This window comes from Tasmannia lanceolata, unplaced genomic scaffold (genome assembly GCF_043159265.1).
Source record: "Tasmannia lanceolata isolate RefF3 unplaced genomic scaffold, GAP_Taslan_0.1 ptg000025l, whole genome shotgun sequence".
Taxonomy (NCBI): domain Eukaryota; kingdom Viridiplantae; phylum Streptophyta; class Magnoliopsida; order Canellales; family Winteraceae; genus Tasmannia; species Tasmannia lanceolata.
In genome coordinates, this window is record NW_027518702.1 from 14373342 (window position 1) to 14388356 (window position 15015).

The 15015-nt window shown below is 36.7% G+C and overlaps 1 protein-coding gene and 1 non-coding gene across 2 annotated transcripts; both read right to left on the reverse strand.

Moving 5' to 3' along the window:
- Positions 1-2412: 2412 nt before the first annotated feature.
- On the reverse strand, positions 2413-10091 carry LOC143858310 (uncharacterized). The gene is made up of 4 exons (XM_077368962.1): positions 9937-10091; positions 9799-9854; positions 2763-2804; positions 2413-2669 (listed from the first exon to the last, which is right to left on the reverse strand). The coding sequence occupies exons 1-4, from the start codon at positions 10046-10048 to the stop codon at positions 2589-2591; spliced, it is 291 nt and encodes a 96-aa protein (XP_077225077.1). The 5' UTR covers positions 10049-10091; the 3' UTR covers positions 2413-2588.
- A 2236-nt stretch (positions 10092-12327) lies between these two features.
- Positions 12328-12399, reverse strand: TRNAN-GUU (transfer RNA asparagine (anticodon GUU)). The gene has a single exon. It is a non-coding gene; the product is annotated as a tRNA-Asn (tRNA).
- Positions 12400-15015: the final 2616 nt, after the last annotated feature.

Here is a 15015-nt window from a genome sequence, read left to right on the forward strand (position 1 = left end):
CCAACATACTTTCAAAGGCTGTTACAATTGAACTAAATGCTCTTAACAGCCAATTGAAAAGTGGTTAAGAAACTTTGAAGTGTCATTAACAAACTACGACAATGTGGACAGCATTTACCTTCCCATAAAAACAACCGGTATCCGATCATAAATGAAAATTCGTCAAGAAATGTTTTTCTTGCAATCCCTGATTCGATTGTAAGAAAAATATTTCTGATGGAAATTTTCTTTCTTTCTACACTTTAGAAGGAAATAATATTACTTAATGTAGATGGATATTAATATATAGGAAATGATATCCCTTCCCCCTTAACGTTATTCGTTAAGTTTTAAAGGCAAAGAAAAACATTAATGGGGGTGAATTTATCCTCAAACAGTGAACCATTCTCACAGAAACCGTTAAAGTAGGGGATTTTATCTGTCGGGGGCGAGGGATATCATTTCCCTAATATATTATCATAGATTGGAGTTCCCTCTAAGTAAAATTTAAAATGGTTGTTTCAATTTATCTTTTTCATGTGTTAAAAAAGTAGGAATTCCAGAAATACTATTCCTTTCCAAACTTTTCCTGAGAATTCCTCCAATCCAAACACGCCCAAGTTTTCACGTTAGCGTTTCAACCACCATAAAAGAAAAATGAACACGTTTGAAATTTGTAAACTAAAGGAGGAATGAAATGCAATAAACATAAAACGTAAAACCCACTTAAGCTCATACAAATCCTTATATATATATATATATATATATATATATATATATATATATATATATAAGTATAAGGTTGGCCTTATTCACTCAGAACCCACAAGATAGAAGAGAGACAATGGCGAGATGGCCGGAGAGGAGACGGGAATTGGCGGTGGGTGTGTTATTACTAATACTAGCGGCCGAATTTCCGACAATTGCTGAGTCATTTTCTTTCGATTTTGCGGTACCAATAGTAATCAAACAAGCTCTCGAAGCCGCGGCAAAAACCGCCAACGGGGTCCGTTCATTTTGTCACTAAGGCCGTAAATTTATTCAAGCAATTTGAAGATTTTGACCTTTCAAAATTTCAAGAAATGGTATACTTTTGTCTTTAGAGCAGTAGGGGCCGATTTCCGGCAAAGGCATCCCATGGTGATTTGCATTAAGGATTATTTCCCAATGTGTGTTAGGTATTATTTGCGTCAGTACTCGCCCATAGTCCTTGTTTGTCCTTTGGATACTTTTATTACTTGTAGCGCTCTCACAATTCCACTGAAGCAAAAGGAAGGTGAGACTGATGATTAACGTTGGCAAAATGGGTGGGGCCCAAAAAATAGGGCCTACTGATTAATCTCATTGCTTCCGACCAACGTTGGATTTAATCCTTTGTTGGACCTACCACTTCTACAAAATAACTCTCTCTCTCTCTCTCAACTTATCTAATATTCTGTGTTTCTGTGATAGGACTAGTGTTCAGCATGCTTGAATGTAAATTTCGCCGAAATTTCGGCAATTTCGACCGAAATTTTCAGCAATTTTGGTTTTAGTCCTTACCAAAATCTGAAATTTCGGATTTCGGTCGAAATTTAAAACCATGGATAAGACTATTGTTCAGCATGCTGCTCGAATGTAATATCTTTCTTTTTATTTAATAAACCGGTAGGGGTCCCTGCCAAACCCCAGCTTACCTACCAAAATAAACCTATCTAATATTATTCAAAATTAATCATTTCCTTATAAATTGCGGGGAAAAAATCTTTAGAAAAAATTTCCTCAAGAAATGTTTTTCCTGCAATCCAAAAATACTAACCAGGAAAAATGCTAAAAAGACACTGGCTCTTGAGCAATTTTTTTTTTTCAACGGACAAGATGTTTGAATTACATAATCTATAATGTCGGGCAATTGCTATTTTTAGGCAGCTCCTCACTAAGATGTTTTGATAATGGCACTACCCACTTTGTATTGCTGTTTTCTGATTGGATGTTGATGGCATCTAGAGTTGGTAACAGCCGTTAAAAATTAATTTAAGAGGTGTAAAACAGAGTGAATAGTGCCACTATCAAAATATGATAGTGCAGATATCAGTCCATTCTTTCTTTTGATTAACATTATCAGACTACAATTGACATTCTATTGTGAATAGTGCCACTATCAAAATAAAGACGCATTGTTCGATCTTACAATTGCAAATTCCGCATTGTTCGATCTTACAATTGCAAATTCCACTAGTGACATTATTTTGTGATTGTCTTTGCTTTTGTGCCACAGATATAAACCCAGGGTTATTAAGTGGATGGCTCAGATCAATCTGAGGTGGGACCCACTATTCCGTACGTGGGTACCTACTCTCAGCATTTCAGAATCTTGAGAAAAATTCTATATTTTGTTGTTTAATAAAAAAATCACAAAATATCGCGATATTTTAAAATAACTGGAGATATTAGTGACAATGAATGTAATCTATATCTTAGAGAATAAACAAGCAACCAACAACGAAAATCAAGATGCAACACAAATCTAGGCAAGATTCAATTATCCAAGAATTCTTAACTGATATATAATTCAGCGGGTAACTGCGTATTCATATCTCCATACAACAGAGTGTGATGAAACCAGAAACTTACTTTTTACCGCTCTTCTTGAGCCCTGCGCCTCCAAAGGACCCTTTCTGGGCTGCCTTGCCCCTCATTTCCTTGAGTGCCTGCACAAGTAGAAGGAATTTTTTTTAGCATAACTCGCTCATTAAATCAAAGGAAATCTGTACTGAAAAATAGAAGTCGAATAGGGAGGTCACCTTTTCCTCGTCTTTCTTCTTCTGAATATTCGCTAAATCAGTCTGCAAACAACAAAAGCCCAATTCACAGCCCAAACATCAGAACACATGAACTGAACTCTTTTCTCAACAGATGTAAAGATAATGAAATTTTTTTTATCAGTAGACCACTTTTGGGATTATGCAAAGCAGAAAGTCGGTGATTCTAAAACCCATTATATAACCATAAGTTATGATTTGTGGACATGGACAAGGAGTGTCGGGTACGACAAAATCCCGAAATTTAGAAACAGGGACATGGCTAAAACAGAAAGTATACATGATCATGATTTGTGGAAATGGATTCATGTCTCAAGTTTCAACACGTATATGTGGCGACACACCTATACATGTACATAACTTATTACTATCATAATTTGCAACAATTTAAATTCGATATTCATTTAACATACTAACAAGTCTTAGGATTAATCAACTATAATTTAAAACCAACATGAGATAATCAAATAACAACGCATTCATCAATTTAGGGCACATTCTGCAAGGCTTCTCATTCTCGCCCGATTAAACGGGCGAGAAACAGAGTGAAGAGAAACAGAGTGACGAGAATCTTTAGAAGCGGTTATTTATCGCTTTGAAGAATCCTATTTTTTAGTCAAAAAAGTACTTAAAATTTTAGAAACGGGTCTTAGCAGGTCACACAGCCGAACGAGGCTTTTGAGATTTTTGGCTTTCCTCATTCTCCACGCCTAAAAAAGGGGAAAATCCAGTAACATAATAGTTGCCGAACACACCATTAATGTATTCTCCTCAATTTCCAATATGCAACGAGAAGGGGAAACCAATAGGATGCAATGAATATAATATTGGAATAAGAGTTTGTTTAGGGTTTTAGGTTTATTAAAGAGGATATAACAACAAATAATAGTCAAAATAGAGCTAAAAGAGTTGTTTATAATAAAAGAAGTTAATAATATAAAGGTAAACACAATATTTAATAATAAAACAATACAAAAATGTGTCGACACGCCCACATTAAGTCTGACACTTCTAGCAGTACATTTAGAAGTGTCCAAAGGGGGGTCAACACGTGTGGACACGCCGCAATAAATTCAAAGTGTCAGCCAAATCATAGACCATAAGAGACCATAAAAGAAGATAAATTGATTCAATTACAAAATTTTTAAGACTGGCACAATCTAAAAGTTCGAAGGAAGTCAATTGAATCATTTTTTCTTTGGTGTTTAGAAGTCAACCGAAAACACATTCTAGGCCAATCTATGAGCACAGATCTTTCCCTAGTTTCAGCAACTAAATCATCAACATAAAAGTCAAACACCAATATATTACCAAAAATGGCAATCATGGCCTGTTGGCATCTTTTAAAGACTAAGAATATAGAGGAAATGAGATGAGATGTTCATATAGTGAGATAGTCTAATGCAGATAAATAATTACACCAAATGAAGAATATTCAATATTCCTCACTATGAATCAAATCAAACAAACAAAGAGAACTTCGAAATCGCTCCAAACAAAATAAAATCTTCAATAACAAAAAAAAAGTCATAAGAACAAACCAAAAAATTTCACGGAACAACTTGAATGCTCTCCATTCCCAAGCAAAACCCCAAACATTGTGTCCACCAATATTCTACTATTGGAAAACCTAATCCAACATAGAAACCATATTTTCAAACCCCAACACAATCCAAATTTCAACACTTAAATTAATCGCAGAATAGTGCATAAGTTTAGGGCCACAAAACCACATAAAACACTCTCCTAAATTTCCCAAGAATATCTAAAATTATAAGAAATAGTTTGCTAATTGTAAGCCTACAGAATGAAGATGGGATTCAAGTGATAAACTTAGCATGACATCATGTTGATGTCATTTTATGACCCAAATCTGAGGCATCTTCCCGATTTTCACCCCTGTTGGTTGCTCTGGTCATCTCTATGAGGATACTATGCATCAAGGGCTTATTGACCATAAATAACACTTATGTGGTTGACAATCTTGAAGGAAATGGGATCCAACGTTTTAAATTTTGGTTCCAGTGTCGATTTCAGTGGTTTCGGAGGTTCGGCCAATGGAAATTTCAGCCGAAATCATGTAAAAATATGATAATATTTTAGTTTTTCTTTTAAATTTCCACCGAAATGTCAAAAATAATTTCGGTGAAAATTTCAGCAATTTCAATTTCAGTGGAAATCATAATAACATGAGTGGAAATTTTGTAAAAAGGGTAAAAGCAAAATTTCAGAATTCGGTGAAAGAAATCTTGTAAAAAATGATTTTAGGCAAATTTCGTTTCGGCTTTGGCCAAAATGACACATTTCGACCAAAATATTTTGGCGGAAACAACACTTGTAACAACCCAATTACGCATAGGGTCGCTACGATGAAAGACAACAAAAACCACAAGAATTTTTTTTTTTTTGTTAACAACACATGAGAGGAGTCCAATTAAAATAAACTAACATAAGCAATCTCATTCCATAGTATTAAAGTTTAAGACATCTCAAATAATCCTGCTAATTACTAACTGTTTCTAAACAAACTACAGTAAAGCTATGATAAAATCTCAACTAAATACTCAAACTATAGATAAAAGCTTAATCTAAATAGGACCCAAACTATAAAATCAAACTATGACGACACTGTCATTCCCAAAAGCCAATCGCTCATCCCCATCTTAAGGTGGTTTCAGGTTTGCTCGTTTGCGAAAGCTCCATCATTTTCATCATCAACACCCGTGGATGATATCGGGTCAGTTTATACTGAACCAGATCACATAGCAGACTCACAAAATGAATGACATTTCAATCCGAGGAAGTGGATAACAATTATTGATGGTCACTTTATTTAACTACATGTAGTCAATGCACAACCGAAGACTAACATCCTTCTTTTTCACAAATAACACAGGAGCTCCCAATTGTGATGAACTCGATCTAATGAATCCTTGCTCAAGCAATTCTGAAATCTGATCCTTCAACTTAGTCGAGGCCATCCTGTAAGGTGCTTTAGAAATAGGCCCGGTCCTTGGCTCAAGGTCAATAGTAAAATCAACCTCTCTGTGGGGAGGTAACTCCGACAAGTCCTCTGGAAAGACATTCAAGAACTCCCTCACCACAGGAATATCTGCAGCAGAAAGCTCCCCACTATCATCTTCCTTTTTCACATATGCCAAGTAGCATTCACATCTCTTATTTAACAACTTCTGAGCTTTTATCATCTTGATCTTCCTAGGATGCTTCACCCCTTCAAAAAGAAATTCCTCTTCTCCAGGAATATTAAATCTCACCAATTTATGAAAACAATCCACACTAGCATGAAAGGAAGCCAACCAATCCATGCCAAGTATGACCTTGGAGTCATTCATGTCCCATCATATCAGATCTCCTAAGAGCTCCCTGTCACCAATCTTAATGATACACACCTTGCAAACAAGTTTAGTGACTACAACATCTATTGGTGTGTCAACTCTCAAAAGATGCAATAAGGGTGTAGGAGTCAAAAGGGTGTAGGAGTCAAATCTAACTTTATACTTTAACACGTGTGGCCCCTCTTTTTAGGGTTGGCCTACACGTGACACATGTGGCCCCTCTGTTGGGTTTGGCCATTGCATGTGGATTTTTGCTATCCAGGATGTTTGAACACGTGGCCTTTGGCTCTGATACCATGTGAAACTACCAGTTACTCTAAAAGCTTAAGAGGGGCAATTGTACTAACTTTTCTGGGAGAAGGCTCTTGGGTTACTGAATTTGTGATAGGGAGAGTAGGCTATTGAATTGTGTCAACATGGGTTGGGGAGGGTCATATTTATAGGATAAGTTAGGGACATTTTGGGGGTTTCGCATGGGGGGGGGGAATGTACAGCTTAGATCGAATTAATTTCGATCTAAGGGTGCATAGAACCAAGAGAGGGAGGGAAATGCTCTAATTAGCAAGCAAGGGATAAGCTTGCCACCTCCCCAAAATGGTTTGAATTGGACGGCTCGGATGTGATCATCTAAGAGAGGGAGCCACAGATCGGTGGATCGAACAACCCAAGTCAACATGCGTGGGGTTTCTTCCCTTGCCTGAGCGCGTGTCCTATGATAAGATGTTCTGATACCATGTTAACTTACCAACTTTTCCAAAAGCTTAAGCTGTTGGAGAAGGCATTATTTAATCTTTTTATACTTTAACATATATATATATATATATATATATATATATATATATATATGTCAAAGTACCGAGAAAATCAGCAATTATTTTGATTTAAAATACTGAAAAAATCAGCAACTTTAATTGTCCTAATTACAGAAAAATCTGCAACTATTTTTACGCTAAAATACTGGAAAATCAGCAACATATATTGCCATAATTATTGAAAAATCTACAACTATTTTTACCCTAAAATACTGAAAAATCAGCAACATATATTGCCTTAATTATTGAAAAATCTACAACTATTTTTACCCTAAAATACTGAAAAATCAGCAACATATATTGCCATAATTATTGAAAAATATACAACTATTTTTACCATAAAACACTGAAAAATCAGCAACATATATTGTTTATAAATACTAGAAATCAGCAACGATATTTGTACGAAAAATACTGAAAAAATTTGCACTAATTTAGTGCGAAAAATACCGAAAATCAGCACTTTATTTTGTACGAAATACATAGAAAACATGCACTTTATATACGTATAAATACATAGAAAATCAAGTTATGGCACTAGATTTCGAAAAGGAATTTTACAAACAATCTTCTTGATTTTTAAAGAGACAAATAAAATCACAAAACCCTAATTAAATCATCTAAATCACAATACAACATGTGTTACATACCCTAAATTAATCAAAAACAAAGGTTCGGATCACTTACTTGGAAAAGGAAAACCTATTTCTGAACCTAAACTTCTTCCTCTCTTTCTTCCTCTTCCCTTTCTCCCATTTTCTTTCTCTCCTTTTCTTTCCTTCCTTCTTTTCTTTCCTTTTCTCCTCTCTCGAACTCCTTCTCTCGATCTCTCGGTCTCTTTCTCTCTCGGTTCCACTCTCTCTATCTCTCTCTTTCTCTCGATCTCTCTACCACTCTCGTTAAGTTTCTCTCTCTCTCTCTCTCTCTCTCTCTCTCTCTCTCTCTCTCTCACTAACTCCCGATTTCTCTCTCTAACTCTCTCTCTCTCTCTCTTTAATTCTCGGTAAAGTGGGGAGGGCCCACTAGAGGCTTGAATGTGTGTGTGAGGGGTGCGAGAGAGAGAGAGGAATATATAATATATTTTATTTCCTTTTTTTAAGTTGGGGGGTTTCTAACTTTGGTCCCACATGTTTTAATGATTATCTAGGGTGTCGTTATCAATTTGTTTAAGTGATTCTAACAATTTAAAAAAATAGTGCCTTTACCAATACGATTAGTGATAATCAAAATTACAATAATAACAACAATAATAAGAATAGGAGGAAAAGTGGTCGTTACAACACTTTTCAAACAAAATTTAAAACTGTGATGGGTTCTTCTCATCCTCCTACCATTGTTTAATACGTCTACCTCTCTTCTTCTACCTCTTCTTCTACTTCTCTTTATTTCTCCCATATCTTCCACTATTTTGGAAGTGGTTGTTGTCCCCCTCGACAAATCGTGTCCACGGACTTTTCCCCTATGCTCTTGGGCCCTCTTCGCACGGATTTAAGGTGTAGAGGCTGCTACTTTCTTGGGTGAGACTTTTCCTTATTATTTCAGCCCTGTTTTCATGTTATTTGCCGCCCCTTACCCCCCTTAGGATTAATCCTTTTTCATTACCCTACCCGTTTTAGATCCCTTACCTTACAATAGTGTTAATTTTAGGTCCTTGATATATTTTTCTTTATGCAGACAGATTGTATGCAGACTTTATTTGTCACAGTTGGATTATTAGATATCCTCTATTTTCCCCATTGTGAGTTGTTATATGCATTGACTGCTTGAGTAGAATCATTTATTCATTGTGGGTTGTCTCTAAAGCTAACATGAATAAGTTTTCCCATGCTTTTTATCAAATCTGATTGTTATTTGTTTTGGTATGGTTTAGTTACCGTAATTGGGAGTTTTCACCCCATTGAGCTCCTAAATTCTCCGTAATTACCCACGAACCTCCGGGTTTGCACCAAATCTCTTCAACGGAATATGTTGTGGTGGTTGCAGCAGCCACATGGCTTGATAGCAACACCAATGGTAGATGCAAGAGGGAGACTCCTGCGTGATGGTGGTAGTAAGAGGTAGTCGAGTTTTCTTCTTTACAGAAAGACGTGTATAAAACCTAGTCATTAGAAACTAGGCTAGCAACGACAAAGAGCTGGACGATAGAAGCGCCGCGGTGTGATGGACGGCAGTTATAATTAATAGTTTAATATTCTCTAACACCTTATACAAAATGCAGCCACCAACAATATTAATTATTAGAGCCCTAACTGTATATAGACTATAATTTGATGCCAAGGCTATTAGTTTTAAATTGCCCTTATCAATTCATTCCATAGATTTAATTTGATGCCAAGGGTATGCTTGGGTGTACACCCAATTTGCAATTTGAGTGCAAAGATTGCAGTTTGCAAATAAACTGCAATCTAGAAAGGGCCAACGTCCGATCTTTGTGCACATCCAAATACAACCAAAAGCAAGGGAGGAAATCATGACGCGCCCAAGAAACTCCCATCTCAGAAGCAAGGAGATGCATCCTAGCTAAATAATAATCAATCTCAACCTCTCCCCTCACCCCCCCCCCCCCCCCAAAGGCCTAAAGGAAGAGGGTTTATAGATAACGAATCTAAAACCAAGAATCTTCGTCAGATTATAACAGCTATCGATCAACTATTAATACAGAAGCTATATATAAACAAAGAGAAAAAGAAAACCCATGATTTAGAAGGATAAATATGAACATCCCATTCCCTTTTGGAATGACCCAGAAATAAAATCAAAGAAAAGTAAATCATTCCAATATAATATGTGCAAAAAAATAGAAAAAATAAGGATAAAAAAAAAAGGGTTTTATGCGTGAGAATAGAATACCTCGTCGTATTCCTTCTTTTCGGCTTTGGGTTGCTTCAAGGGCTTCGCCTTCCCACCTACAAAACAAAGATATGAAATCAAAACCCTAGATTTCAGATTATTACAGAGAGAGAGAGAGAGAGAGAGAGAGAGAGAGACCTAGTTTGGAAGACATGGCGTAGAGAGCAGAAGGGAGAACGGGATGGGAAGCTCGTAAAAAGCCCCTTAACTCAGAAGATGAATGAATGAACCCTTTCGGCAAGTTCCTCATTTTATATTGGGAAATAATATATTTTCCCCTCTTCTACTTCTTCCCTGGGCCACCCTTTCTAGAGTAAAAACTAAAAAGTAGTCATAAATACACTAAAGTGGGTATCACGGGGAAGAAAAAGAGGGCGGTTATCTCACTTTCTTTCTATATTTATGAACTTTCGAGTCACTTACCAAACGGAATCTCGAATATACGTCCTAAAATTGGGCATGACACCCTTATCAGTTTGTCTTATATGTATGAGTTTTTATATGGTGTATTGGTGTGTGGTTGTGTAGTTCACTATTTTTCAAAAACTACTGTGTAGCCCACTCATATAGGATGATCCAAACCGTCCATTTGTTGGTCCCCAGCAAATCCCTATTCCTGTTAGCCTTTTGCTCAAGACAAGTAAGACACTTAACAAGATGCAAAATGCATGAGTTTATGGGTGTGAATATTAGTTCCCTCTCCAATAATCTCACACATACCAACACATATAGACCTTATATATGGTTTCAGGCTTTCAGCATTGTAAGTGGAAGTATTTTAAAATATATATAGTGGGTCCCACATTAATTATTCGATGATCTAAACCATTCAATGACTGGGGCCCAACTTAAATAGGACCTACCCAAGAAATCGTCTCTATTGGATGACCCTAACCTTCTGATCTCTAGAGGGTTCTATAATGTTTTGTCCCGCTAAAAATTGGAGGCTTGGAATCATCTTATGGAGATAATTCTCTCTGGGCACAACCTATTTAAATGAATTGTCTGGTTTATGTTGCGAACTCAGCTTGAGTCTTTCTCTGAGTGCAGAAACACAATTTGTTGGGTAGTTTTCTTCAATAATTTGAAAAAGAAGAAAAACCACCTGACTAATTCCTCTAAAACACTTACCTAAGCCAATCTAGATATCCCTTATCTCTAAGACTCCTATCCATACCAACAACTAGAGAGATGAAAACTAATTTATTCTAGCTTAAGTGGGACCCTTCCGGCGCATAACATTCAAACCGCCTTGCAATCAACCTTGTCCTTAAGGATGGAGATTAAGGGTGTGTTTGGCGTACCATTTGAAATAGCGTTTGAAACGCCGTTTTGCAAAACGGTGTTTTGGTTCAAAACGGTGTTTTCATATTTGATTGGCCAGATCAAAACGGCGTTTTAAACGGCAAACGGAGGTATTGTGTGTTTGGTTAAAAATGCCCCAAAACGGAGTTTTAGTGGTAAAATGACCAGAAAAGGCATTGTTTGGTTAGCCTCAATGTAACTCAACTACTCTCTCATTAGGCCCAATATTAAAAGGTCATTAGGATCTTATTTAAACACAATTAAAATTAAACATCATTGCCATAAATAGTTATACTATTGTTCACAAAAAATAAATTTAAAAAGTGGAACAATGAGTAATTTAAATAGCACATAATTCATCACAAATGCAGTCCCGAACTGAACCCATGAAAGCATCATCATGTAAAGATGGGTTTTGGTGAGGGCAAACACGTAAAAACCCACAGCTCAAAAACTCCGCTCAAAATGGTGTTTCAAACGGCATTTCAAACGGCGGCTGCGCACCCAAACACTTACAAACGGCCGTTTAGCCCCAAAACGGTGTTTCAAACGCCAAACTGTGTTTTAAACGGTACGCCAAACACGCACTAAGTACCGGCCAGTTGGTGAAAATGAGATCTTGCACAGTTTCCGAAAGTCTTCCCTCTTCTCTTTTTCTTTTATCTTCCGTCTCCCTTCCTTCGTCTCTTCATCTTGTGATTAGTATCCATGTCGTGTGTCGTCATCAAGGGTTGAAGTAGCTATATTTTCAATCTGATTTCATAATGCCATTTATCAAAACTGATCTTCACTATCTTTTTTGGAATGATTGGGATTTTAACGCACATATGGCCGTAGGTGAGGATCTTTCGATGGCATCGACCAATTGGAGCAAAACGATATATTTTTTGACAACAACCTTGTCGGAATTGAAGATACTGATATCCATCTACGTCTTTATTTTGGGGATTTTTCTCTTTTTCTTCTTTCTGATCACTTTTTTCTCTTGTTTTATTTCCTTCTTTTGTTCTTCTTCTTCTCTTCATGAAGGCCTGATCAAACAGCCAGATACTTATAACAGAGCGGGGTAGACCATAGCTGTACTTATCTTATTAAGTTGAGTGCAACCCACCCAAACCAGAGGCAGTTATAGATGCTATAACGAAACTTCGTAAGAAAGTATCTCGAGAAATCTATGAAGATCGATTGGGTCTCAACAGCCCTTTCATTCAGAATGAATCAAATCTCCCCAAGTAGGATTCGAACCTACGACCAGTCAGTTAACAGCCAACCGCTCTACCACTGAGCTACTGAGGAACAACGGGAGATTAGATCTCATAGAGTTCAACTCCCGTTCTCAACCCATGACCAATATGAGCCCAAAGCTTCCTTCGTAACTCCCGGAACTTCTTCGTAGTGGCTCCGTTCCATGCCACTCGGTCCTATTGCACAAATTAAACTCTTCGCTGAATTCCTTTAGACATGGAGTTTCCTCTAGCTTTACGCCAAATGCCGATGCCATTTTATCACAGCTGGTAGGTGAAGCTAGATGACTTTTGATGACTTCCATAGGCTCCTGCCAATGATCCATTGTTCCCTAATTTGCGCGCACCAAAATTATATTTAATAAGAAAGATCCAACCTTATAAGTTATAATGCTGTGGATCCAATAATGCCGCCCTTCTCCACCGTTTCTACGAGGGCTATGTGAGTTTAGCATCCCTCGTACAATAATATATTTTTTAGACCATTTCACCAAAAGCCATTTCACGGTTCACTTTTGATGCATCCCATTTTCAAAACATGATTAGAAATATCAGCCTCCTAAACTTATGGTGAGCTAGCTTGCCCAATCACATGGGTCCCACATTTTGGGGAGTGATCAAAACCATTCATTTGCAAGGTTTTATCATAGATAGGGGGTGTACCAAAAATCAGCTCCATAGGATCATCCTAACCCCTCCATTTTTGGAGGACAAAAATGGGGCAGATTTGTGTCTGTCCATTTTTGTCCTCCATAAATAGAGGGGTTAGGATGATCCTATGGAGCTGATTTTTGGTACACCCCCCATCTATATAAGGGACTTTCAAATGAATGCTTTGGATCATCCTAACAAAGTGGGCCCCCATGTGATTGGGCAAGCTAGCTTACCATAAGTTTGGTGAGCTTAAGCTCACCAACAATTTCCTCAGTTTCCTCTATATATATATATATATATATATATATATATATATATATATATATATATATATATATATATGAGAATAGAGTTCCTAAGGTGTCACCTCATATAGCTTATATGAGGTGGCGCTCACAAAACATAAAAGGCCCATATTTTTTGGGTGATCCAAACCACTCATTTGAAAGGCCCTTAGATGGATATGGTGCCTACAAAAAATCAGATCCATAGGATCATCCTAACCCTTCCATTTATGGAGGTTAAAAATGGGTAGATTTATGGAGTTTTATACCCATCCATTTTAACCTCCACAAATGGAAGGGTTAGGATGATCCTATGAAGTTAATTTTTTGTGCACACCCTATCTATGTGAGGGCCTATCAAATGAATGCTTTGGATCATCCAAACAAAGTGGGTCCCTTATGTTTTTAAGCGCCACCTCATATAAGCTGGAACTCTATTCTCTCTCTCTCTCTCCCATAATAGGTCCCATTCTTCTACCCTTTCCCGGGAGTCGATGACTATTCATAGCTATTACCTTGACACCAAAGAAGAGTTCGACCCAATGCTTTATTTCTGTCCTAGTTGATCCTGATTCGACATTAGAAGTATATTGATTGTTCCCCAATAACCGAATACTTTTTTCTGTAAAGACTGCATATTTGATTCCATCCATAAATCCATTTTCTTCCCTATGAGTTCCAGTATCGATAAGAATTCTAGTTCTTACTCTTCATATGTTATGGTATGAATATACCATACCAATTCGTTATGTATGGATGATGAGATTCCATTGATACAGAGAGAGAGAGAGAGTCTTGTGATATCGGTGCCGATAATTGGACGAACTCACTTTGTTTTATATTCATTGATTAACTGCAGCCTTCTAGAGGCCGTTTGGATGGGTAGGATTTCACTATTAATGATTGTAAAATGAAGGTCTTTTTAGCTTGAAAGTAGTGTTTGGATAGCTAAAATCCAAGATTTTATGATCCAATAGCTTAAATCGGAAAAAAAAAAACAAGGAATGACACCTCTCTCTCTCTCTCTATGTGAAATGGCCTCCTCTTCTTCTTCTTCTCCAAAATACCCTTATGTCATTAAAATTTACCAAAATACCCATATTTCATAGAGATGACCAAAGTACCTCATATCATCAAAAATTCAAAATAATCAAAATACTCCTATTTCATATAAAATAAACAAAATATTTCTATCTTTTAGTAAATAGCCAACATACCTCTATCTCATAGAAAATGACCAAGTCCGCGCTTTCGGAATTAGGTTACATCAAAATTACTTGATTTTCTTTGCTCATTGTTCCGCAAGGACCATCTCGGTTCTGCTTACTCATACATATAAATATATATTCTGTTGCCTTCTTCAAAAAAAAAAATTACTTGATGTTATCCAAACGGCGTATTTTAAAATCTATTGAAAAGTGAGCGTGCAAAAGTCAGCCGCGAAATGCCGTTCTGCTAAATTCTCTAGCAAATCCTATATGGTGAAGAAGAAAGAATGAATCAATTGGAGAAAATACATTATTGTAATAAAACTCATGAAAAATCTATGATTCTCTAGTTGTTGTAGTAAAATCCCTTAGACCCAAGATCAAGATGAAATTAATGAAAACCCATGAAGGTTAAGACGTTATTTCACCTTCAATGCCACCAAGTGTGTTGCCCAAAATCAGCCATTCAAGTTTTCGTGAAGGGCTGAGATTAATCTCACTAAAAAAATGTTTTTAATCTAA